Genomic DNA, 25,467 nt, shown 5'->3' on the forward strand with positions numbered 1-25,467 from the left:
TTTTTACCTTGTCAGCTCGGGGAGTCGATCTAACAACCTTTCAGGTTTGTGGCGTTACATAACTGTATTTACACCTCGCTGGTCCCACCTGACCGAATGACATAATGGTTATATCTCGCTCTCTCGCTCTCTCTCTCTCTGTCTCTCTCTCTCTCTCTTTCAATTCAAGGGCTTTCTCTCTCTCCCTGTCTCTCTCTGTGTCTGTCTCTCTCGCTGGTCCCACCTGACCGAATGGCATAATGGTTATTTCTGTCTCTGTCTCTCTCTGTGTCTCTCTCTCTGTCTCTCCGTCTCTCACTCTCTCTCTGTCTCTCTCTCTGTCTCTCTCTCTCTCTCTCTGTCTCTGTCTCTCTCTCTCTCTCTCTCTCTCTCTCTCTCTCTCTCTCTCTCTCTCTCTCTCTCTCTCTCTCTCTCTCTCTCCGTCTCTCACTCTCTCTCTCTCTCTCTCTCTCTCTCTCTCCGTCTCTCACTCTGTCTCTCTCTCTCTCTCTCTGTCTCTCTCTCTGTCTCTCTGTCTCTGTCTCTCTCTCTGTCTCTCTCTCTGTCTCTCTCTCTCTGTCTCTCTCTCTGTCTCTGTCTCTCTCTCTCTCTCTCTCTCTCTCTCTCTCTGTCTCTCTCTCTGTCTCTCTGTCTCTCTCTCTCTCTCTCTCTCTCTCTGTCTCTCTGTCTCCCTGTCTCTCTGTCTCTCTCTCTCTCTGTCTCTCTGTCTCTGTCTCTCTCTCTCTGTCTCTCTCTGTCTCTGTCTCTCTCTCTGTCTCTGTCTCTCTGTCTCTGTCTCTGTCTCTGTCTCTGTCTCTCTGTCTCTGTCTCTGTCTCTCTCTCTCTCTCTCTCTCTCTCTCTCTCTCTCTCTCTCTCTCTCTCTCTCTCTCTCTCTCTCTCTCTCTCTCTCTCTCTCTCTCTCTCTCTCTCTCTCTCTCTCTCTCTCTCTCTCACCACTCCCCTTCAAACCAGCTCTTCTGTTGCAGGTTTAATAAAGGGCCTAAGGTGATTCATACTATCCTCCTTTATTTGCTTTATGCAGCAGTACCTTGGGCTGATGATGCACTTATCTCTTAATTCACTATCTCCATTGCAGTGAATAATTCACAGCTGGGAAATATGCACTTGGAGGTGTGTGTACACAGTATATCACAAAAGTGAGTACACCCCTCACATTTTTGTAAATATTTGAGTTTATCTTTTCATGTGACAACACTGAAGAAATGACACTTTGCTACAATGTAAAGTAGTATAACAGTGCAAATTTGCTGTCCCCTCAAAACAACTCAACACACAGCCATTCATGTCTAAACCGCTGGCAACAAAAGTGAGTACACCCCTAAGTGAAAATGTCCAAATTGGGCCCAATTAGCAATTTTCCCTCCCCGGTGTCATGTGACTCGTTAGTGTTACGAAGTCTCAGGTGTGAATGGGGAGCAGGTGTGTTAAATTTGGTGTCATTGCTCTCACACTCCCTCATTCTGACTGGTCACTGGAAGTTCAACATGGCACCTCATGGCAAAGAACTCTCTGAGGATCTGAAAAAAATCATTGTTGCTCTACATAAAGATGGCCTGGGCTATAAGAAGATTGCCAAGACCCTGAAACTGAGCTGCAGCACCGTGGCCAAGACCATACAGCGGTTTAACTGGACAGGTTCCACTCAGAACAGGCCTCACCATGGTCGACCAAAGAAGTTGAGTGCACGTGCTCAGCGTCATATCCAGAGGTTGTCTTTGGGAAATAGACATATGAGTGCTGCCAGCATTGCTGCAGAGGTTGAAGGGGTGGGGGGTCCGCCTGTCAGTGCTCAGACCATACCATCTGCATGGCTGTCGTCCCAGAAGGAAGCCTCTTCTAAAGATGAGGCACAAGAAAGCCTGCAAACAGTTTGCTGAAGACAAGCAGACTAAGGACATGGATTACTGGAACCATGTCCTGTGGTCTGATGAGACCAAGATAAACTTTGGTTCACATGGTGTCAAGCGTGTGTGGTGGCAACCAGGTGAGGAGTACAAAGACAAGTGTGTCTTGCCTACAGTCAAGCATGGTGGTGGGAGTGTCATTGTCTGGGGCTGCATGAGTGCTGCCGGCACTGGGGAGCTACAGTTCATTGAGGGAACCATGAATGCCAACATGTACTGTGACATACTGAAGCAGAGCATGATCCCCTCCCTTCGGAGACTGGGCCTTAGGGCAGTATTCCAACATGTACTGTGACATACTGAAGCAGAGCATGATCCCCTCCCTTCGGAGACTGGGCCGCAGGGCAACATGATAACGACCCCAAACACACCTCCAAGACGACTGCCTTGCTAAAGAAGCTGAGGGTAAATGTGATGGACTGGCCAAGCATGTCTCCAGACCTAAACCCTATTGAGCATCTGTGGGGCATCCTCAAACGGAAGGTGGAGGAGTGCAAGGTCTCTAACATCCACCAGCTCCGTGATGTCGTCATGGAGTAGTGGAAGAGGACTCCAGTGGCAACCTGTGAAGCTCTGGTGAACTCCAAGCCCAAAAGGGTTAAGGCAGTGCTGGAAAAATGATGGTGGCCACACAAAATATTGACACTTTGGGCCCAATTTGGACATTTTCACTTAGGTGTGTACTCACTTTTGTTGCCAGCGGTTTAGATATTAATGGCTGTGTGTTAGGATAAAGTAATCCTTCTCACCCCCCCCCCCTTAAAAGATTTAGATGCACTATTGTAAAGTGGCTGTTCCACTGGATGTCATAAGGTGAATGCACCAATTTGTAAGTCGCTCTGGATAAGAGCGTCTGCTAGATGACTTAAATGTAAATGTTGAGTTGTTTTGAGGGGTCAGCAAATTTCCACTGTTATACAAGCTGTACACTCACTACTTTACATTGTAGTAAAGTGTCATTTCTTCAGTGTTGTCACATGAAAAGATATACTCAAATATTTACAAAAATGTGAGGGGTGCACTCACTTTTGTGATATACTGTATATGTGTTAAGTGTAAAGGTCACAGTCCCTGGGGCTGCAATTGTCTGTGCAACATTAACTTCCCACATTATGGGAAACAGCCTGCACTGCTGCATGTGAACTATGTTTATACCTCATAACGTACAGAGATAGAACAGATATTATGTTATACCTCATAATGTACAGAGATAGAACAGATATTATGTTATACCTCATAACGTACAGAGATAGAACAGATATTATGTTATACCTCATAATGTACAGAGATAGAACAGATATTATGTTATACCTCATAATGTACAGAGATAGAACAGATATTATGTTATACCTCATAACGTACAGAGATAGAACAGATATTATGTTATACCTCATAATGTACAGAGATAGAACAGATATGTTATACCTCATAACGTACAGAGATAGAACAGATATTATGTTATACCTCATAACGTACAGAGATAGAACAGATATTATGTTATACCTCATAACGTACAGAGATAGAACAGATATGTTATACCTCATAATGTACAGAGATAGAACAGATATTATGTTATACCTCATAACGTACAGAGATAGAACAGATATGTTTATACCTCATAACGTACAGAGATAGAACAGATATTATGTTATACCTCATAACGTACAGAGATAGAACAGATATGTTTATACCTCATAACGTACAGAGATAGAACAGATATTATGTTATACCTCATAACGTACAGAGATAGAACAGATATGTTATACCTCATAATGTACAGAGATAGAACAGATATTATGTTATACCTCATAACGTACAGAGATAGAACAGATATTATGTTATACCTCATAACGTACAGAGATAGAACAGATATGTTATACCTCATAATGTACAGAGATAGAACAGATATTATGTTATACCTCATAACGTACAGAGATAGAACAGATATGTTATACCTCATAATGTACAGAGATAGAACAGATATGTTATACCTCATAACGTACAGAGATAGAACAGATATGTTATACCTCATAACGTACAGAGATAGAACAGATATTATGTTATACCTCATAACGTACAGAGATAGAACAGATATTATGTTATACCTCATAACGTACAGAGATAGAACAGATATTATGTTATACCTCATAACGTACAGAGATAGAACAGATATTATGTTATACCTCATAACGTACAGAGATAGAACAGATATTATGTTATACCTCATAACGTACAGAGATAGAACAGATATGTTATACCTCATAACGTACAGAGATAGAACAGATATTATGTTATACCTCATAACGTACAGAGATAGAACAGATATTATGTTATACCTCATAACGTACAGAGATAGAACAGATATTATGTTATACCTCATAACGTACAGAGATAGAACAGATATTATGTTATACCTCATAACGTACAGAGATAGAACAGATATTATGTTATACCTCATAACGTACAGAGATAGAACAGATATTATGTTATACCTCATAACGTACAGAGATAGAACAGATATTATGTTATACCTCATAACGTACAGAGATAGAACAGATATTATGTTATACCTCATAACGTACAGAGATAGAACAGATATTATGTTATACCTCATAACGTACAGAGATAGAACAGATATTATGTTATACCTCATAACGTACAGAGATAGAACAGATATTATGTTATACCTCATAACGTACAGAGATAGAACAGATATGTTATACCTCATAACGTACAGAGATAGAACAGATATGTTATACCTCATAACGTACAGAGATAGAACAGATATGTTATACCTCATAACGTACAGAGATAGAACAGATATGTTATACCTCATAGTACAGAGATAGAACAGATATTATGTTATACCTCATAATGTACAGAGATAGAACAGATATGTTATACCTCATAACATACAGAGATAGAACAGATATTATGTTATACCTCATAACGTACAGAGATAGAACAGATATTATGTCATACCTCATAACGTACAGAGATAGAACAGATATTATGTTTATACCTCATAACGTACAGAGATAGAACAGATAATATGTTATACCTCATAATGTACAGAGATAGAACAGATATTATGTTATACCTCATAACGTACAGAGATAGAACAGATAATATGTTATACCTCATAATGTACAGAGATAGAACAGATATTATGTTATACCTCATAACGTACAGAGATAGAACAGATATGTTATACCTCATAACGTACAGAGATAGAACAGATATGTTATACCTCATAACGTACAGAGATAGAACAGATATTATGTTATACCTCATAATGTACAGAGATAGAACAGATATTATGTTATACCTCATAACGTACAGAGATAGAACAGATATGTTATACCTCATAATGTACAGAGATAGAACAGATATTATGTTATACCTCATAACGTACAGAGATAGAACAGATGATATGTTATACCTCATAACGTACAGAGATAGAACAGATATGTTATACCTCATAATGTACAGAGATAGAACAGATATGTTATACCTCATAACGTACAGAGATAGAACAGATATTATGTTATACCTCATAACGTACAGAGATAGAACAGATATGTTATACCTCATAATGTACAGAGATAGAACAGATATTATGTTATACCTCATAACGTACAGAGATATGTTATACCTCATAACATACAGAACAGATATTATGTTATACCTCATAACGTACAGAGATAGAACAGATATGTTTATACCTCATAACGTACAGAGATAGAACAGATATGTTATACCTCATAACGTACAGAGATAGAACAGATATGTTATACCTCATAACGTACAGAGATAGAACAGATATTATGTTATACCTCATAACGTACAGAGATAGAACAGATATTATGTTATACCTCATAACGTACAGAGATAGAACAGATATGTTTATACCTCATAACGTACAGAGATAGAACAGATATGTTATACCTCATAACGTACAGAGATAGAACAGATATGTTATACCTCATAACGTACAGAGATAGAACAGATATTATGTTATACCTCATAACGTACAGAGATAGAACAGATATGTTATACCTCATAACATACAGAGATAGAACAGATATGTTATACCTCATAACGTACAGAGATAGAACAGATATGTTTATACCTCATAACGTACAGAGATAGAACAGATATTATGTTATACCTCATAACGTACAGAGATAGAACAGATATGTTTATACCTCATAACATACAGAGATAGAACAGATTTTATGTTATACCTCATAACGTACAGAGATAGAACAGATATGTTATACCTCATAACATACAGAGATAGAACAGATATGTTATACCTCATAACGTACAGAGATAGAACAGATATGTTTATACCTCATAACGTACAGAGATAGAACAGATATTATGTTATACCTCATAACGTACAGAGATAGAACAGATATGTTTATACCTCATAACGTACAGAGATAGAACAGATATTATGTTATACCTCATAACGTACAGAGATAGAACAGATATGTTATACCTCATAATGTACAGAGATAGAACAGATATTATGTTATACCTCATAACGTACAGAGATAGAACAGATATGTTTATACCTCATAACGTACAGAGATAGAACAGATATTATGTTATACCTCATAACGTACAGAGATAGAACAGATATGTTATACCTCATAACGTACAGAGATAGAACAGATATGTTATACCTCATAATGTACAGAGATAGAACAGATATTATGTTATACCTCATAACGTACAGAGATAGAACAGATATTATGTCATACCTCATAATGTACAGAGATAGAACAGATATTATGTTATACCTCATAACGTACAGAGATAGAACAGATATTATGTCATACCTCATAATGTACAGAGATAGAACAGATATTATGTTATACCTCATAACGTACAGAGATAGAACAGATATTATGTCATACCTCATAATGTACAGAGATAGAACAGATATTATGTTATACCTCATAACGTACAGAGATAGAACAGATATTATGTCATACCTCATAATGTACAGAGATAGAACAGATATTATGTCATACCTCATAATGTACAGAGATAGAACAGATATTATGTTATACCTCATAATGTACAGAGATAGAACAGATATTATGATTCCAACCATGCATTTAGATACAGTGAGCTCAAGTATTGGGACATTGAATAATTATTGTTGTTGTTGTTTTGGCTCTGTAATCCATCACGTTGGATTTGAAATAATACAACGACTATGAGGTTAAAGTGCAGGACTGTCAGCTTTAATTTGAGGGTATTTTCATCCATATCGGCTGAACCGTTTAGAAATTACAGCACTTTATATACATAGTCAACCCTATTTTAGGGGACCAAATGCATTAGGACAAATTAATTTACATGTGTATTAAAGTAGTGAAAAGTAAAGTATTTGGTCCCATATTCCTAGCACGCAATGACTACATCAAGCGTGGTTGTGTTTCAGGTTATTTTGGGCCCAATAGAAATTAATGGTAAATAATGTATTGTCATTTTGGAGTCACTTTTGTTGTACATAATAATATGTTTTGAACCACTTCTACATTATGGATGCTACCATGATTATGGATCAATTCCTGAATGAATCGTGAATAACGATGAGTGAGAAAGTTACAGACGCACAAATGCCCTCAAATTGAAGCTGTTAGTCTGCACTTTAATGCCATAGTCATTACATTACATTACATTTAAGTCATTTAGCAGAGTCATTGTATCATTTCCAATCCAAAGTTCTGGAGTACAGAGACAGAACAAACCAAAGAATGTCAGTGTCCCAATACTTTTGGAACTCACTGTATATTTACAGTGAATTAATCTGTCTGTCAACAATTGTTGGAAAAATGTGTCATGCACAAAGTAGATGTCCTAACCGACTTGCCAAAACTATAGTTTGTTAACAAGAAATTTGTGGAGTGGTTGAAAAACGAGTTTTAATGACTCCAACTAAACTTCCGACTTCAACTATATTTGATACCATATCTATTCTAAGTGAAACTATGATTTTCTAAACCATAATGACCTCAACCAAGCCAGACAGAAAGATGCGATACGTAGCGGTAGAGGGAAATGGGTGTGTCATTTGATTAAGGAAATAGTTTCTTTTCTGAAGACTGACTGCATTGTTGTTCCGTGATCTGGGGTCCTATTGTGTGACACCTTATCTGGGTCGTCTTGGCTCTTTGCTCTTCCTTGATCCAGAGATTTGTTCGATCAAATAGCCTGAGAAGACAAATTATCTGGCACAATTTGATCAAAGGACCCATGGATGGAGAGAGGTGGACAAACAGAATTAAATGGAGGGAAGGAGGGATTAGAGACTTCAAAGGGCAGGATACGTGGCTTCCTGAAGTGTATTGACTTATGAGGATCAACATGTAGGTGGCGTCAATGTGACAGACTGGCTGACTCCATTGGGCAGGACAACTGGGGGAGCTGTAGCCAGAAGCCACATCACAATGTGACAGACTGGCTGACTCCATTGGGCAGGACAACTGGGGGAGTTGTAGCCAGAAGCAACATCACAATGTGACAGACTGGCTGACTCCATTGGGCAGGACAACTGGGGGAGCTGTAGCTAGAAAGCCACATCACAACTGTGACAGACTCACAATGGACTGACTCCATGGGGAGCTGGGCCAGTGACAGACTGGCTGACTCCATTGGGCAGGACAACTGGGGGAGCTGTAGCCACAACTGGGGGAGCTGTAGCCAGAAGCCACATCACAATGTGACAGACTGGCTGACTCCATTGGGCAGGACAACTGGGGGAGCTGTAGCCAGAAGCCACATCACAATGTGACAGACTGGCTGACTCCATTGGGCAGGACAACTGGGGGAGCTGTAGCCAGAAGCCACATCACAATGTGACAGACTGGCTGACTCCATTGGGCAGGACAACTGGGGGAGTTGTAGCCAGAAGCCACATCACAATGTGACAGACTGGCTGACTCCATTGGGCAGGACAACTGGGGGAGCTGTAGCCAGAAGCCACATCACAATGTGACAGACTGGCTGACTCCATTGGGCAGGACAACTGGGGGGCAGCTGGGGAGCCAGAAGCCACATCACAATGTGACAGACTGGCTGACTCAGGACAACTGGGGAGCTGTAGCCAGAAGCCACATCACAATGTGACAGACTGCAGGCAGACAACTGGGGGAGCTGTAGCCAGAAGCCACATCACAATGTGACAGACTGGCTGACTCCATTGGGCAGGACAACTGGGGGAGCTGTAGCCAGAAGCCACATCACAATGTGACAGACTGGCTGACTCCATTGGGCAGGACAACTGGGGGAGCTGTAGCCAGAAGCCACATCACAATGTGACAGACTGGCTGACTCCATTGGGCAGGACAACTGGGGGAGCTGTAGCCAGAAGCCACATCACAATGTGACAGACTGGCTGACTCCATTGGGCAGGACAACTGGGGGAGCTGTAGCCAGAAGCCACATCACAATGTGACAGACTGGCTGACTCCATTGGGCAGGACAACTGGGGGAGCTGTAGCCAGAAGCCACATCACAATGTGACAGACTGGTTGACTCCATTGGGCAGGACAACTGGGGGAGCTGTCACAATGTGACAGACAGAAGCCACATCATCAATGTGACAGACTGGCTGACCATTGGGCAGGACAACTGGGGAGCATTGGGCAGGACAACTGGGGAGCTGTAGCTAGAAGCCACATCACAATGAGACTGGCTGAGGGCAGGACAACTGGGGGAGCTGTAGCTAGAAGCTCACAATGTGACAGACTGGCAGGGCAGGACAACTGGGGGAGCCCACATCACAATGTGACAGACCACATCACAATGGTGACTGACTCCATTGGGCAGGACAACTGGGGGAGCTGTAGCTAGAAGCCACATCACAATGTGACAGACTGGCTGACTCCATTGGGCAGGACAACTGGGGGAGCTGTAGCCAGAAGCCACATCACATGTGGCAGCAGTGAGCAGTGCTTGAGGCCATCTTGTCCTGGGTAACATAAGCACGGTCACCTTCAGGACAGGACACTGAGAAGGGCTGGCAGGCAGACTGGAGATGGGTGGCGCGTTGGGGCACTCCTTGAGAGAAGGCCAATTATTTCATACACACATACTCTTAATAATCAGATTGACATAAACACATACTCAGACTCTCTCACACGCACACACTAACACACAACATCACATACAAACTCAGACTAATATGATCACATGAGCAGATATAGAAATTATATTTATCTTTCTCTCTCTCTCTCTGTCCCTCGAGGGCAATTGCACACACTCAAATTCTATCACACACAGACATCTCACATACACACCACCTAGACATGATCGTCTACAGTAGGGAGTTTGGTAGATGGGATGTGGAAGGATCAGAGGAGAGGAACATTAGGGAGAGTGACATGCAAAAATACCACAGATTAGAGAGGGAGGGAGGAGGAGGATATGAATTTAATCCAGGATGGAGGAGGAGGATATGAATTTAATCCAGGATGGAGGGATGGAGGAGGAGAATATGAATTTAATCCAGGATGGAGGGATGGAGGAGGAGAATATGAATTTAATCCAGGATGGAGGGATGGAGGAGGAGAATATGAATTTAATCCAGGATGGAGGAGGAGAATATGAATTTAATCCAGGATGGAGGAGGAGAATATGAATTTAATCCAGGATGGAGGGATGGAGGAGGAGAATATGAATTTAATCCAGGATGGAGGGATGGAGGAGGAGAATATGAATTTAATCCAGGATGGAGGGATGGAGGAGGAGGAGAATATGAATTTAATCCAGGATGGAGGGATGGAGGAGGAGAATATGAATTTAATCCAGGATGGAGGGATGGAGGAGGAGAATATGAATTTAATCCAGGATGGAGGAGGAGAATATGAATTTAATCCAGGATGGAGGGATGGAGGAGGAGAATATGAATTTAATCCAGGATGGAGGAGGAGAATATGAATTTAATCCAGGATGGAGGGATGGAGGAGGAGAATATGAATTTAATCCAGGATGGAGGGATGGAGGAGGAGAATATGAATTTAATCCAGGGATGGGATGGAGGATGGAGAAATATGAGGATGGAGGAGGGATGGAGGGATGGAGGAAGAGAATATGAATTTAATCCAGGATGGAGGGATGGAGGAGGAGAATATGAATTTAATCCAGGATGGAGGGATGGAGGAGGAGAATATGAATTTAATCCAGGATGGAGGGATGGAGGAGGCACGTGTGCATCCAAAGGCTGTTGTGATACTGAGTCGTTTGGCAGGATCAGTGAGAACAGGGGAGACAACATTTCATTATGGAAACAATAAAGAATACATTTCAGAGACTTTATGACTTTTGAGACAAGATGCCTATAAGAGGGTGAGGAAATGTGTGTGATTGACAATAGACAATCTGTGTGTGTGGTCCTTTGGAAATGTGTGTGATTGACAATAGACAATCTGTGTGTGTGGTCCTTTGGAAATGTGTGATACCATAAATGATCAGCTTTGTTTGTCTTGAGTACCTTGCCCTATGTTTTGAATGGGTCTTGTGACACAGGCAGGTGCACACACGCCAACAGGCACACACAAGCATGATCACACATCCAACCTTTCAGACGACACTCAGACACACATCCCCTAGAGGGAGAGAGAGGAAATGCATGTACAGTAGGAAAGTTACCAGTGCGTAGCAGAGCGATAGAGAGAGGAACAGTCTCTGGTCACACCTGTTTGCAGTCTAACCCCAGCTCCACCACTATGCAGGAACAAGTTCTTTCACTTGTCTGAATTCACATCCTTGTCATTTTTAGCCTTGTCTCCCTTGTCACACGTTGAGTGCCTGTAACTATGTCTGTCTTATACGGAACATGTTCCATGAGCTGAAATAAAAGATCCCAGAAATGTTCCATACGCACAAAAAGCTTATTTCTCCTAAATGTTGTGCACATTTCTATTTACATCCCTGTTTTTTGAGCATTTCTCCATTACCAAGAGAATCCATCCACCATGTAGTTTTGCAACCAGCTTCTGGTTCCCATGGAGGTCGTTATGGCGACATGCTGTAGTTCTGCAGCAGCCTAGGGGGCATGAGTTTCTATGAATATCCTCCTCCTGTACTATGCCCTCCGACCTGCCCATGGTTACTGTCCCACTCTGTACAACTCTGCCTCTTTAACCCTGACAGGCGTGTGGTTAATCATAGTTATTGTCATTATCCCTCCGGGAAAGAGCCTAGTGTGCCTCTGCAACAAGAAAACACCTGGTGACCCACTTTGTGTGTGTGTGTGTCACAGATTGGAGACTCACTCAGGCTGTCATTGAACCTGTCATACTGTATAATTCTCACGTCAGCAGTACTTCACAATCTCTGAAGGTGAAGTTGTGTATTCCTCCATTGATTTTCATAGATGACACTTCTGGTTTTGAAGGACTGCTTTTTCTATGTGCAATGGAAACAACAGCACGCTCAGTAAGTAGTGTTTTGCTATTAGAAATCCCTGTAAATTGTATACTAAACAAAAAATATAAATGCAACAAGTTACAGTTATATGAGGAAATTAATTAATTAATCAGGCCCTAATCTATGGATTTCACATGACTGGGAATACAGATATGCATCTGTTGGTCACAGATACCTTAACAAAAGCAGGTGTGTGGATCAGAAAACCAGTCAGTATCTGGTGTGACCACCATTTTGCCTCATGCAGCGCGGCACATCTCATTCCCGTAGTTGATCAGGCTGTTGAATGTGGAATGTTGTCCCACTCCTCTTCAATGGCTGTGCGAAGCTGCTGGATATTGGCGGGAACTGAAACACTCTTTGTTACATGTTTTACACGTCGATCCAGAGCATCCCAAACATGCTCAATGGGTGACATGTCTGGTGAGTGCGCAGGCCATGTAAGAACTGAGGCATTTTCAGCTTCAGGAAACATGGTTTCTATGTGTTTGATGCCATTCCATTTGCTTCGCTCCGGCCATTATTAAAAGCCGCCCTCAGCAGCCTCCTGTGACGTTGACATCAGCAAACCGCTCGCCCACACGCCGCCATACACGTGGTCTGGGTTCTCAGGCTGGTTGGACGTACTGCCAAATTCTCTAAAAGGACGTTGGAGGTGGCTTATGGTAAAGAAATTAACATTCAATTATCTGGCAACAGCTCTGGTGGACATTCCTGCAGTCAGCATGCCAATTGCACACTCCCTCAAAACTTGAGACAGCTGTGGCATTGTGTTGTGTGACAAAACCTTTAGGGTGGCCTTTCAATGTTCCCAGCACAAGGTGCACCTGTGTAATGATCATGCTGTTTAATCAGCTTCTTGTTATGCCACACCTGTCCGGTGGATGGATTATCCAGACAAAGGAGAAATGCTCACGAACAGGTATGTAAACAAATTTGTGCACGAAACTTGAGAGAAGGTTTTTTGGGATCTTTTATTTCAGCTCAGGAAACAGGGGAGGAACACCTGACATGTTGTCCTGTATTTTATTTGTTCCGTGTATTTGTTCCGTGTACATAGTAAAATTAAGTCTGCCACTGACTGGTGTGTCTTTAATTCAGTAGGTTGTCATGACTACATGTCGTTTTGTCATCTCCGAGCAGCTTCTTTTGTCATGGCACCTGGGGGATGATGCCTCCGTACGAATCATGAAAACCAGGGTTCAGTATATGCTGTCAGAGGAGGTGAGCAATAGAGTGTGGCGTCTAAACGGTCTCTTTTTATGCCTTCTCTCTCTCTTTCTATTTAGCTAGGGGTAAGTGCCCGGACCACATAGACTGTGCCCGCGAGGGGCGGCACTTCTGCAAACCTGGCACATCCTACTGCGGCCCGTGTCTCAATCCATTGGACGAGAACGAGGAAGGATTGTGCGTGGCAAGGACGAGCCGCCGTCACCATGGTATGTAGGTCTGGCCATTACACACAGATTATGCAGATAGACGGCTCCATTATAATCATGGGGATGTGGTTCATTTACGACAGAGGTTATTGAATGTATTTCATGAAGCTGCTTCAGTAGATAGTAGACGTTTCTAAAGGAGAGTTCTGCACAGCGTATTTATCTATGTGCAGTGAACATCAAATCAAATGTATTTATAAAGCCCTTCGTACATCAGCTGATATCTCAAAGTGCTGTACAGAAACCCAGCCTAAAACCCCAGACAGCAAGCAATGCAGGTGTAGAAGCACGGTGGCTAGGAAAAACTTCCTAGAAAGGCCAAAACCTAGGAAGAAACCTAGAGAGGAACCAGGCTATGTGGGGTGGCCAGTCCTCTTCTGGCTGTGCTGGGTGGAGATTATAACAGAACATGGCCAAGATGTTCAAATGTTCATAAATGAACAGCATGGTCAAATAATAATAAGGCAGAACAGTTGAAACTGGAGCAGCAGCACGACCAGGTGGACTGGGGACAGCAAGGAGTCATCATGTCAGGTAGTCCTGCATGGTCCTAGGGCTCAGGTCCTCCGAGAGAGAGAAAGAAAGAGAGAATTAGAGAAAGCACACTTAAATTCACACAGGACACCGAATAGGACAGGAGAAGTACTCCAGATATAACAAACTGACCCTAGCCCCCCGACGCAAACTACTGCAACATAAATACTGGAGGCTGAGACAGGAGGGGTCAGGAGACACTGTGGCCCCATCCGATGATACCCCCGGACAGGGCCAAACGGGAAGGATATAACCCCACCCACTTTGCCAAAGCACAGCCCCCACACCACTAGAGGGATATCTTCAACCACCAACTTACCATCCTGAGACAAGGCCGAGTATAGCCCACAAAGATCTCCGCCACGGCACAACCCAAGGGGGGGGCGCCAACCCAGACAGGAAGATCACATCAGTGACTCAACCCACTCAAGTGACGCACCCCTCCTAGGGACGGTATGAAAGAGCCCCAGTAAGCCAGTGACTCAGCCCCTGTAATAGGGTTAGAGGCAGAGAATCCCAGTGGAAAGAGGGGAACCGGCCAGGCAGAGACAGCAAGGGCGGTTCGTTGCTCTAGAGCCTTTCCGTTCACCTTCCCACTCCTGGGCCAGACTACACTCAATCATATAACCCACTGAAGAGATGAGTCTTCAGTAAAGACTTAAAGGTTGAGACCGAGTTTGCGTCTCTTACATGGGTAGGCAGACCATTCCATAAAAATGGAGCTCTATAGGAGAAAGCCCTGCTTCCAGCTGTTTGCTTAGAAATTCTAGGGACAATTAGGAGGCCTGAGTCTTGTGACCGTAGCGTACGTGTAGGTATGTACGGCAGGACCAAATCAGAGAGATAGGTAGGAGCAAGCCCATGTAATGCTTTGTAGGTTAGCAGTAAAACCTTGAAATCAGCCCTTGCCTTGACAGGAAGCCAGTGTAGGGAGGCTAGCACTGGAGTAATATGATCATATTTTTGGGTTCTAGTCAGGATTCTAGCAGCCGTATTTAGCACTAACTGAAGTTTATTTAGTGCTTTATCCGGGTAGCCGGAAAATAGAGCATTGCAGTAGTCTAACCTAGAAGTGACAAAAGCATGGATTCATTTTTCTGCATCATTTTTGGACAAAGTTTCTGATTTTTGCAATGTTACGTAGATGGAAAAAAGCTGTCCTTGAAATGGTCTTGATATGTTCTTCAAAAGAGAGATCAGGGTCCAGAGTAACGCCGAGGTCCTTCACAGTTTTATTTGAGACGACTGTACAACCATTAAGATTAATTGTCAGATTCAACAGAAGATCTCTTTGTTTCTTGGGACCTAGAACAAGCATCTCTGTTTTGTCCGAGTTTAAAAGTAGAACGTTTTCAGCCATCCACTTCCTTATGTCTGAAACACATTCTTCTAGCGAGGGCAATTTTGGGGCTTCACCATGTTTCATTGAAATGTACAGCTGTGTGTCGTCCGCATAGCAGTGAAAGTTAACATTATGTTTTCGAATGACATCCCCAAGAGGTAAAATATATAGTGAAAACAATAGTGGTCCTAAAACGGAACCTTGAGTAACACCGAAATTTACAGTTGATCAATACTCGTCCCTGCCCTGGTTGTGTCCGCATCCCAAATTGCACTCTTTTCCCTACGTAGTGCACTACGTTTGACCACAGCCCTCTGTAGTGCACTATGTAATACCTATTTTTTACCTACAAAATTGCACTGTTGGTTAAGGGCCTGTAAGTAAGCATTTCACTGTTGTATTCGGCGCACGTGTCATATAAACTTTGATTTGATGTAGGGAATAGGGTGCCATTTGGGGCACAAGCCTGTGTCAAGCGACAGATCTCTGAGCGTCCAGACATGGGTTATGGGCTTTGGTCAAACAGAGTCAAACTAAGTGGTTAATGAGCTGATGCAGAGATCCTGCTGTTTAATCAGATGCCCTGTAGTGTGTATGTGTGTGTGTGACTTTGTTCGCGTTGCAGCCATGAGTAACTAACCCCGTGCTTTAAGAGTGGGCATAGTGATCCACACAGTGGCACAGACTGTGTACACCACAGGCTGCAGAGAAAAAGACAGGAAACCCTCACTCCTCCTCTTTTTCCTCCTTCCACCACGTTCACTCTCAATCTGCCTTCTCAATCTGCCTTCTCCCTCGCTCTCTGTCCCCCTCCTTGCTTACTGCGTTCTCTCAATCTGCCTCCTCCCTCGCTCTCTGTCCCCCTCCTTGCTTACCGCGTTCACTCTCAATCTGCCTCCTCCCTCGCTCTCTGTCCCCCTCCTTGCTTACTGTGTTCTCTCAATCTGCCTCCTCCTCGCTCTCTCTGTCCCCCTCCTTGTTTACTGTGTTCTCTCAATCTGCCTCCTCCCTCGCTCTCTGTCCCCCTCCTTGTTTACTGTGTTCTCTCAATCTGCCTCCTCCCTCGCTCTCTCTGTCCCCCTCCTTGCTTACTGTGTTCTCTCAATCTGCCTCCTCCCTCGCTCTCTCAGTCCCCCTCCTTGCTTACTGCGTTCTCTCAATCTGCCTCCTCCCTCGCTCTCTCTGTCCCTCTCCTTGCTTACTGCGTTCTCTCAATCTGCCTTCTCCCTCGCTCTCTCTGTCCCTCTCCTTGCTTACTGCGTTCTCTCAATCTGCCTTCTCCCTCGCTCTCTCTGTCCCCCTCCTTGCTTACCGCGTTCACTCTCAATCTGCCTTCTCCCTCGCTCTCTGTCCCCCTCCTTGCTTACCGCGTTCACTCTCAATCTGCCTTCTCCCTCACTCTCTGTCCCTCTCCTTGCTTACTGTGTTCTCTCAATCTGCCTTCTCCCTCGCTCTCTGTCCCCCTCCTTGCTTACCGCGTTCACTCTCAATCTGCCTCCTCCCTCGCTCTCTGTCCCCCTCCTTGCTTACTGCGTTCTCTCAATCTGCCTCCTCCCTCGCTCTCTGTCCCCCTCCTTGCTTACTGCGTTCTCTCAATCTGCCTCCTCCTCGCTCTCTCTGTCCCCCTCCTTGCTTACTGTGTTCTCTCAATCTGCCTCCTCCCTCGCTCTCTCTGTCCCCCTCCTTGCTTACTGTGTTCTCTCAATCTGCCTCCTCCCTCGCTCTCTCTGTCCCCCTCCTTGCTTACTGTGTTCTCTCAATCTGCCTCCTCCCTCGCTCTCTCTGTCCCCCTCCTTGCTTACTGTGTTCTCTCAATCTGCCTCCTCCCTCGCTCTCTCTGTCCCCCTCCTTGCTTACTGTGTTCTCTCAATCTGCCTCCTCCCTCGCTCTCTGTCCCCTCCTTGCTTACTGTGTTCTCTCAATCTGCCTCCTCCTCGCTCTCTCTGTCCCCTCCTTGCTTACTGTGTTCTCTCAATCTGCCTCCTCCCTCGCTCTCTGTCCCCCTCCTTGCTTACTGTGTTCTCTCAATCTGCCTCCTCCCTCACTCTCTGTCCCCCTCCTTGCTTACTGTGTTCTCTCAATCTGCCTCCTCCTCGCTCTCTGTCCCTCCTTGCTCCTTGCTTACTGTGTTCTCTCAATCTGCCTCCTCCCTCGCTCTCTCTGTCCCCCTCCTTGCTTACTGTGTTCTCTCAATCTGCCTCCTCCCTCGCTCTCTGTCCCCCTCCTTGCTTACTGTGTTCTCTCAATCTGCCTCCTCCCTCGCTCTCTCTGTCCCCCTCCTTGCTTACTGTGTTCTCTCAATCTGCCTCCTCCCTCGCTCTCTCTGTCCCCCTCCTTGCTTACTGTGTTCTCTCAATCTGCCTCCTCCTCGCTCTCTCAGTCCCCCTCCTTGCTTACTGTGTTCTCTCAATCTGCCTCCTCCCTCGCTCTCTCTGTCCCCCTCCTTGCTTACTGTGTTCTCTCAATCTGCCTCCTCCCTCGCTCTCTCTGTCCCCCTCCTTGCTTACTGTGTTCTCTCAATCTGCCTCCTCCCTCGCTCTCTCAGTCCCCCTCCTTGCTTACTGTGTTCTCTCAATCTGCCTCCTCCTCGCTCTCTGTCCCCCTCCTTGCTTACTGTGTTCTCTCAATCTGCCTCCTCCTCGCTCTCTGTCCCCCTCCTTGCTTACTGTGTTCTCTCAATCTGCCTCCTCCTCGCTCTCTCTGTCCCCCTCCTTGCTTACTCTCTCTCAATCTGCCTCCTCCCTCGCCCCCCTCCTTGCTTACTGCGTTCTCTCAATCTGCCTCCTCCCTCGCTCTCTCTGTCCCCCTCCTTGCTTACTGCGTTCTCTCAATCTGCCTCCTCCCTCGCTCTCTCTGTCCCCCTCCTTGCTTACTGCGTTCTCTCAATCTGCCTCCTCCCTCGCTCTCTGTCCCCCTCCTTGCTTACTGCGTTCTCTCAATCTGCCTCCTCCCTCGCTCTCTCTGTCCCCCTCCTTGCTTACCGCGTTCACTCTCAATCTGCCTCCTCCCTCGCTCTCTGTCCCCCTCCTTGCTTACTGCGTTCTCTCAATCTGCCTCCTCCCTCGCTCTCTCTGTCCCCCTCCTTGCTTACTGCGTTCTCTCAATCTGCCTCCTCCCTCGCTCTCTGTCCCCCTCCTTGCTTACTGCGTTCTCTCAATCTGCCTCCTCCCTCGCTCTCTGTCCCCCTCCTTGCTTACTGCGTTCTCTCAATCTGCCTCCTCCCTCGCTCTCTGTCCCCCTCCTTGCTTACTGCGTTCTCTCAATCTGCCTCCTCCCTCGCTCTCTCAGTCCCTCTCCTTGCTTACTGCGTTCTCTCAATCTGCCTTCTCCCTCGCTCTCTCTGTCCCTCTCCTTGCTTACTGCGTTCTCTCAATCTGCCTCCTCCCTCGCTCTCTCTGTCCCCCTCCTTGCTTACTGTGTTCTCTCAATCTGCCTCCTCCCTCGCTCTCTCAGTCCCTCTCCTTGTTTACTGTGTTCTCTCAATCTGCCTCCTCCCTCGCTCTCTCTGTCCCCCTCCTTGCTTACTGTGTTCTCTCAATCTGCCTCCTCCTCGCTCTCTGTCCCCTCCTTGCTTACTGTGTTCTCTCAATCTGCCTCCTCCCTCGCTCTCTCTGTCCCCCTCCTTGTTTACTGTGTTCTCTCAATCTGCCTCCTCCCTCGCTCTCTGTCCCTCTCCTTGCTTACTGTGCCTCCTCCCTCGCTCTCTCTGTCCCCCTCCTTGCCTGCGTTCTCTCAATCTGCCTCCTCCCTCGCTCTCTGTCCCCCTCTCCTTGCTTACTGTGTTCTCTCAATCTGCCTCCTCCCTCGCTCTCTGTCCCCCTCCTTGCTTACTGTGTTCTCTCAATCTGCCTCCTCCCTCGCTCTCTCTGTCCCCCTCCTTGCTTACTGTGTTCTCTCAATCTGCCTCCTCCCTCGCTCTCTGTCCCCCTCCTTGCTTACTGCGTTCTCTCAATCTGCCTCCTCCCTCGCTCTCTCTGTCCCCTCCTTGCTTACTGCGTTCTCTCAATCTGCCTCCTCCCTCGCTCTCTCTGTCCCCCTCCTTGCTTACTGCGTTCTCTCAATCTGCCTCCTCCCTCGCTCTCTGTCCCCTCCTTGCTTACTGCGTGTCTCAATCTGCCTCCTCCCTCGCTCTCTGTCCCCCTCCTTGCTTACCGCGTTCACTCTCAATCTGCCTCCTCCCTCGCTCTCTGTCCCCCTCCTTGCTTACTGCGTTCTCTCAATCTGCCTCCTCCCTCGCTCTCTGTCCCCTCTCTTACTGCGTTCTCTCAATCTGCCTCCTCCCTCGCTCTCTGTCCCCCTCCTTGCTTACCGCGTTCTCTCACTCTGCCTCCTCCCTCGCTCTCTCTGTCCCCCTCCTTGCTTACTGCGTTCTCTCAATCTGCCTCCTCCCTCGCTCTCTCAGTCCCCCTCCTTGCTTACTGCGTTCGCTCTCAATCTGCCTCCTCCCTCGCTCTCTGTCCCCCTCCTTGCTTACTGCGTTCTCTCAATCTGCCTCCTCCCTCGCTCTCTGTCCCCCTCCTTGTTTACTGTGTTCTCTCAATCTGCCTCCTCCCTCGCTCTCTGTCCCCCTCCTTGTTTACTGTGTTCTCTCAATCTGCCTCCTCCCTCGCTCTCTGTCCCCCTCCTTGCTTACTGTGTTCTCTCAATCTGCCTCCTCCTCGCTCTCTGTCCCCCTCCTCCTTGCTTACTGTGTTCTCTCAATCTGCCTCCTCCCTCGCTCTCTGTCCCCCTCCTTGCTTACTGTGTTCTCTCAATCTGCCTCCTCCCTCGCTCTCTCTGTCCCCCTCCTTGCTTACTGCGTTCTCTCAATCTTCCTCCCCCTCGCTTTCTCCCCCTTTTGCCCTTCCCTCAATCATCATCTCATCTGTCCCTCCTTTACTCCCCTTCCCATCATCCCTCTCCCTCCTTCTCCCTTCCCATCATCCCTCTCCCTCCTTCTCCCTTCCCAACATCCCTCTCCCTCCTTCTCCCTTCCCAACATCCCTCTCCCTCCTTCTCCCTTCCCATCTACCCTCTCCCTCCTCTCCCTTCCCATCATTCCTCTCCCTCCTTCTCCCTATCGATCTCTCTCTTCCTCTCGCCCTCGATCTCTCTCTCTCTCTCTTCTGCATCAATCTGTCCTTATTTCTCCCTCTCTCTGTGTGCTATAGTCTAATCCTGTGTTACTCTAACCCCCCCCCCCCCTGCTGTCCACACCCAGCTAACAATAAACATTCCCACAACTTTAGATAATGTTCCCTTAAGTCTCATTAGGTCATTAACGTTTTTGCGGGAATGTTCCTGTGATGTGCAAGGAATGCTTCCAAGAGACCATTTTTTAAATGTTTTATTTTACCTTTATTTAACCAGGCAAGTCAGTTAAGAACATATTCTTATTTTCAATGACGGCCTGGGAACAGTGGGTTAACTGCCTGTTCAGGGGCAGAACGACAGATTCTTGTCAGCTCGGGGGTTTGAACTCGCAACCTTCCGGTTACTAGTCCAACGCTCTAACCACTAGGCTACGCTGCCGCCCCAACCATTCCCTTAATGTCAAATAGAACTTACACAGAACATGGCTGGCATGTTCTCAGAACATAAGATATTCATGTTCTAGGCACATTTTATGTGAACGTAGCAGGAACATTTCTGTGTGTCCGTTGTCAGGACGTTGTCAGGACGTTGTCAGGACGTTGTCAGGACGTTGTCAGGACGTTGCCTGATGTTCCCCCATTTTGTTGCACATCACTGTTGGTGAACCACTTATCCATTCATAGCTCTTTGTCTGTTGGCCAGGTTAAGGACATGTAGTGAGTGTACTTTTATTAACAGAGATGAGATTGACCTCAAAGTGCGTTCACCCTATTACACCTATCAAGTTGTTTCATATCTATACAAGTGCCTAGGGACGAGGGTAATGGGTTTATTCTGGACAGGGCCTAACTATACTGGTCCAATAAGCTCATCTAGAGATGTTCCTTATTGGGAAAGTGGTTAGGGCGTACATCATTGGTGCTGGTGGCCTGGGTTCTAGACTCGATAGGGGAGTCCCCCTACTCTCACATTCTTAACAATATACAGTACCAGTCAAATGTTTGGACACACCTACTCATTCCAGGGTTTTTTAATAGTGAAGATATCAAAACTATGAAATAACACATGGAATCATGTAGTAACCAAACAAGTGTTAAACAAATGTATATACATGTTCTGAATTTTGAGATTCTTCAAGGTAGCCACCCTTTTGCCTTGATGACAGCTTTGTCCACTCTTGGTATTAGAGGAACATTGGGTAACATTACTAAAACGTTCTTTCTCCCTCATATTTTTAGCTGGGCAGACACATGACCACCGCCTGTAATCGCCCAGTGTACTGCATGTCTGTCTCTCTTTCTCTTTCTCTGTCTGTCTGTCTGTCTGTCTGTCTGTCTGTCTGTCTGTCTGTCTGTCTGTCTGTCTGTCTGTCTGTCTGTCTGTCTGTCTGTCTGTCTGTCTGTCTGTCTGTCTGTCTGTCTGTACTGTGTCTGTCTGTCTGTCTGTCTGTCTGTCTGTCTGTCATGCAGTACAGACTGTCTGTCTGTCTGTCTGTCTGTCTGTCATGCAGACTGTCTGTCTGTCTGTCTGTACTGTCTGTCTGTCTGTCTGTCTGTCTGTCTGTCTGTCTGTCTGTCTGTCTGTCTGTCTGTCTGTCTGTCTGTGTCTGTCTGTACTGTGTCTGTCTGTCTGTCTGTACTGTGTCTGTCTGTCTGTCTGTCTGTCTGTGTCTGTCTGTCTGTCTGTCTGTCTGTCTGTCTGTCTGTCTGTCTGTCTGTCTTAGTCTCTGTCTGTCGGTCGTTAGCTGTCTGTCTGTCGGTGTCTGTCTGTCGGTCGGCAGGTGTCTGTCTGTCGGTCGGCAGGTTAGCCATCTCTGTCTGTCGGTCGGCAGGTTAGCCGTCTCTGTCTGTCGGTCGGCAGGTTAGCCGTCTGTCTGTCTGTCGGTCGGCAGGTTAGCCGCCTGTCAGGTTAGCTGTCAGTCTGTCTGTCGGTCGGCAGGTTAGCCCGCCTGTCTCTGTCTGTCGGTCGTCGGTCGGCAGGTTAGCCGCCTGTCAGTCTGTCTGTCGGTCGGCAGGTTAGTCCGTCTGTTGTCGTCGGCAGGTTAGCCATCTGTCAGTCTGTCTGTCGGTCGGCAGGTTAGCCGCAGGTTAGCCGTCTGTTGGTCCATCTGTCTGTCTGGTCGGTTAGCGGTCAGGTTAGCCGTCTGTCTGTCGGTCGGCAGGTTAGCCGGTCTGTCGGTCGGCAGGTTAGCCGTTGTCTGGTCTGTTAGCCGGTTGGTCGGTCGGTCGGTCGGTCGGTCGGTCGGTCTGCAGGTTGGCCATCGGGTTGTGCTGTGGTATGGTGTGTTGTGAGTGCTACAGACCACCGAGATAGATTAAGCCTCTTACATGAGCCTGTGAGGGTCGGCAAGGACAGACTGGCCCAGTAGGTGTAGGCAACCTACCTCAGTCACAGCGCCCATGTACAGGATTAGGTGTACTTCAATGGAGATTTACTCCAAATCCGAGAGATCAGAAATCAGTTCAAATCGCCATTCAAAGCCTTCGCTTTTATGCTCCTTCTACGTGCTAAACATATTTGTGCCTATTTTTGTAGCATATTCTTGTCTTCCATAGGCCATATCTATTGAGGCAGGCTATTGTGGTTCTTCCAGTACGGCCATGTGTGTTGCACACCGAGAGACAAACCCACCCAGACACAGTGGGACCAGAGAGGGATGGAAACGGATACATTATTCAATGTGGCAGCCCGGATGTCTTAGACTATGCATGAGAGAGCAGCAGGGTGAGAACAGGAAGCAGAGGCACTCCACAGCAGCATGTAATACAGACACATTTACACAAACGCATACTTCAAGCATACTTCATCTTTTTTTTTCTTTTTCACAAGCACACAGACACACTGATACACAGATATGTGAGTGTAGGTGCCATGCTTTGTATGTTGGTCAAGTTGTCATAGGTAGGCACAATATGATGGCCTGAGGAGCAGAGGTGAGAGGGTAGGTAAATTCCAGGAGCTTGGTGAGTATAGTGAGTGGAACAGTAGTCTATGCATGTAGGACAAGCCTGTGTTTGACATCAAGGCGTACACTCCCATAGGTAAACACTCCCTGCCTTGGAGCCTGGGCTTTGTCTGGTAACAACGCTGTGAAACAGTCAGGGGAACTAGATATGTATACACACAGTATGTACTAATAGCAGAGCTGTACCCAGGGACTGTGTGTGTGTGTGTGTGTGTGTGTGTGTGTGTGTGTGTGTGTGTGTGTGTGTGTGTGTGTGTGTGTGTGTGTGTGTGTGTGTGTGTGTGTGTGTGTGCGTGACTATGTTTATTGACTGTGTCACTTCTTGTCCATGTAGGTGATTCTACCTTGGTCATCAACAGTAAAACTGTGGTCAGACTGACTGATAGTCAGACCTAAGTCTGTGTTCTTAAATACAAGATATTCACAGTTTGGTGTTCGGGTTGGAGGGATGAATAATTCACTTGAAAAGTAGTTTTATGCTGTGTTTTACACATATGTCAATGGTGCTGCGTAGCCACTGCAATTGTGAACATGGAGAGAGAGATGTGTTGTTGAGGATGGAAGAGTAGGGATGATGACTAAGTACCTCCGACCGGAACACACACCTGGGCCGTGTGTGTGTGGTCAAGAGGAAGCCATGTGGTGTAGAGCATGTTCTTACCTAGTACCTCCGACCGGAACACACACCTGGGCCGTGTGTGTGTGGTCAAGAGGAAGCCATGTGGTGTAGAGCATGTTCTTACCTAGTGCCTCCGACCGGAATACACACCTGGGCCGTGTGTGGTCAAGAGGAAGCCATGTGGTGTAGAGCATGTTCTTACCTAGTACCTCCGACCGGAACACACACCTGGGCCGTGTGTGTGTGGTCAAGAGGAAACCATGTGGTGTAGAGCATGTTCTTACCTAGTGCAGGATATTGGAGGGACTTTTGAAAATACTCACCGGTGCATTGTTCACTTTGCCACAAGAGGGCAGCAGTAGACCCTAAGAAAGACCCCTCCCCCCGAGAAATATAAGTCAGTGAGATCAACTGTAATATTGGAAGCCATGTAGTCATGCAGTAATGTAGTCATGCAGTAATGTAGTCATGCAGGTAGTCATGCAGTAATGTAGTCATGCAGTAATGTAGTCATGCAGTAATGTAGTCATGCAGTAATGTAGTCGTGCAGTAATGTAGTCGTACAGTAATGTAGTCATGCACTAGTCATGCAGTAATGTAGTCATGCAGTAATGTAGTCATGCAGTAATGTAGTCATGCAGTAATGTAGTCGTGCAGTAATGTAGTCATGCAGTAATGTAGTCATGCAGTAATGTAGTCATGCAGTAATGTAGTCATGCAGGTAGTCATGCAGTAATGTAGTCATGCAGGTAGTCATGCAGTAATGTAGTCATGCAGTAATGTAGTCATGCAGTAATGTAGTCATGCAGTAATGTAGTCATGCAGTAATGTAGTCATGCAGGTAGTCATGCAGTAATGTAGTCATGCAGTAATGTAGTCATGCAGTAATGTACTCATGCAGTAATGTAGTCATGCAGTAATGTAGTCATGCAGGTAGTCATGCAGTAATGTAGTCATGCAGTAATGTAGTCATGCAGTAATGTAGTCATGCAGTCATGCAGTAATGTAGTCATGCAGTAATGTAGTCATGCAGTAATGTAGTCATGCAGTAATGTAGTCATGCAGTAATGTAGTCATGCAGTAATGTAGTCATGCAGTAATGTAGTCATGCAGTAATGTAGTCATGCAGTAATGTAGT

General features: G+C 45.8%; 1 protein-coding gene across 1 annotated transcript in view; it reads left to right on the forward strand.

The window, feature by feature from the left end:
- Positions 1-25,467, forward strand: part of LOC118385516 (neural proliferation differentiation and control protein 1-like) — a 57,866-nt gene that overhangs the window by 15,575 nt on the left and 16,824 nt on the right. Inside the window, exon 2 of the mRNA XM_035772722.2 lies at positions 13,647-13,796. Coding sequence (XP_035628615.1) covers positions 13,647-13,796 — 150 coding nt within the window. The remainder of the gene's footprint in view (positions 1-13,646; positions 13,797-25,467) is intronic.

This window comes from Oncorhynchus keta, chromosome 6 (assembly GCF_023373465.1).
Source record: "Oncorhynchus keta strain PuntledgeMale-10-30-2019 chromosome 6, Oket_V2, whole genome shotgun sequence".
Classification (NCBI taxonomy): domain Eukaryota; kingdom Metazoa; phylum Chordata; class Actinopteri; order Salmoniformes; family Salmonidae; genus Oncorhynchus; species Oncorhynchus keta.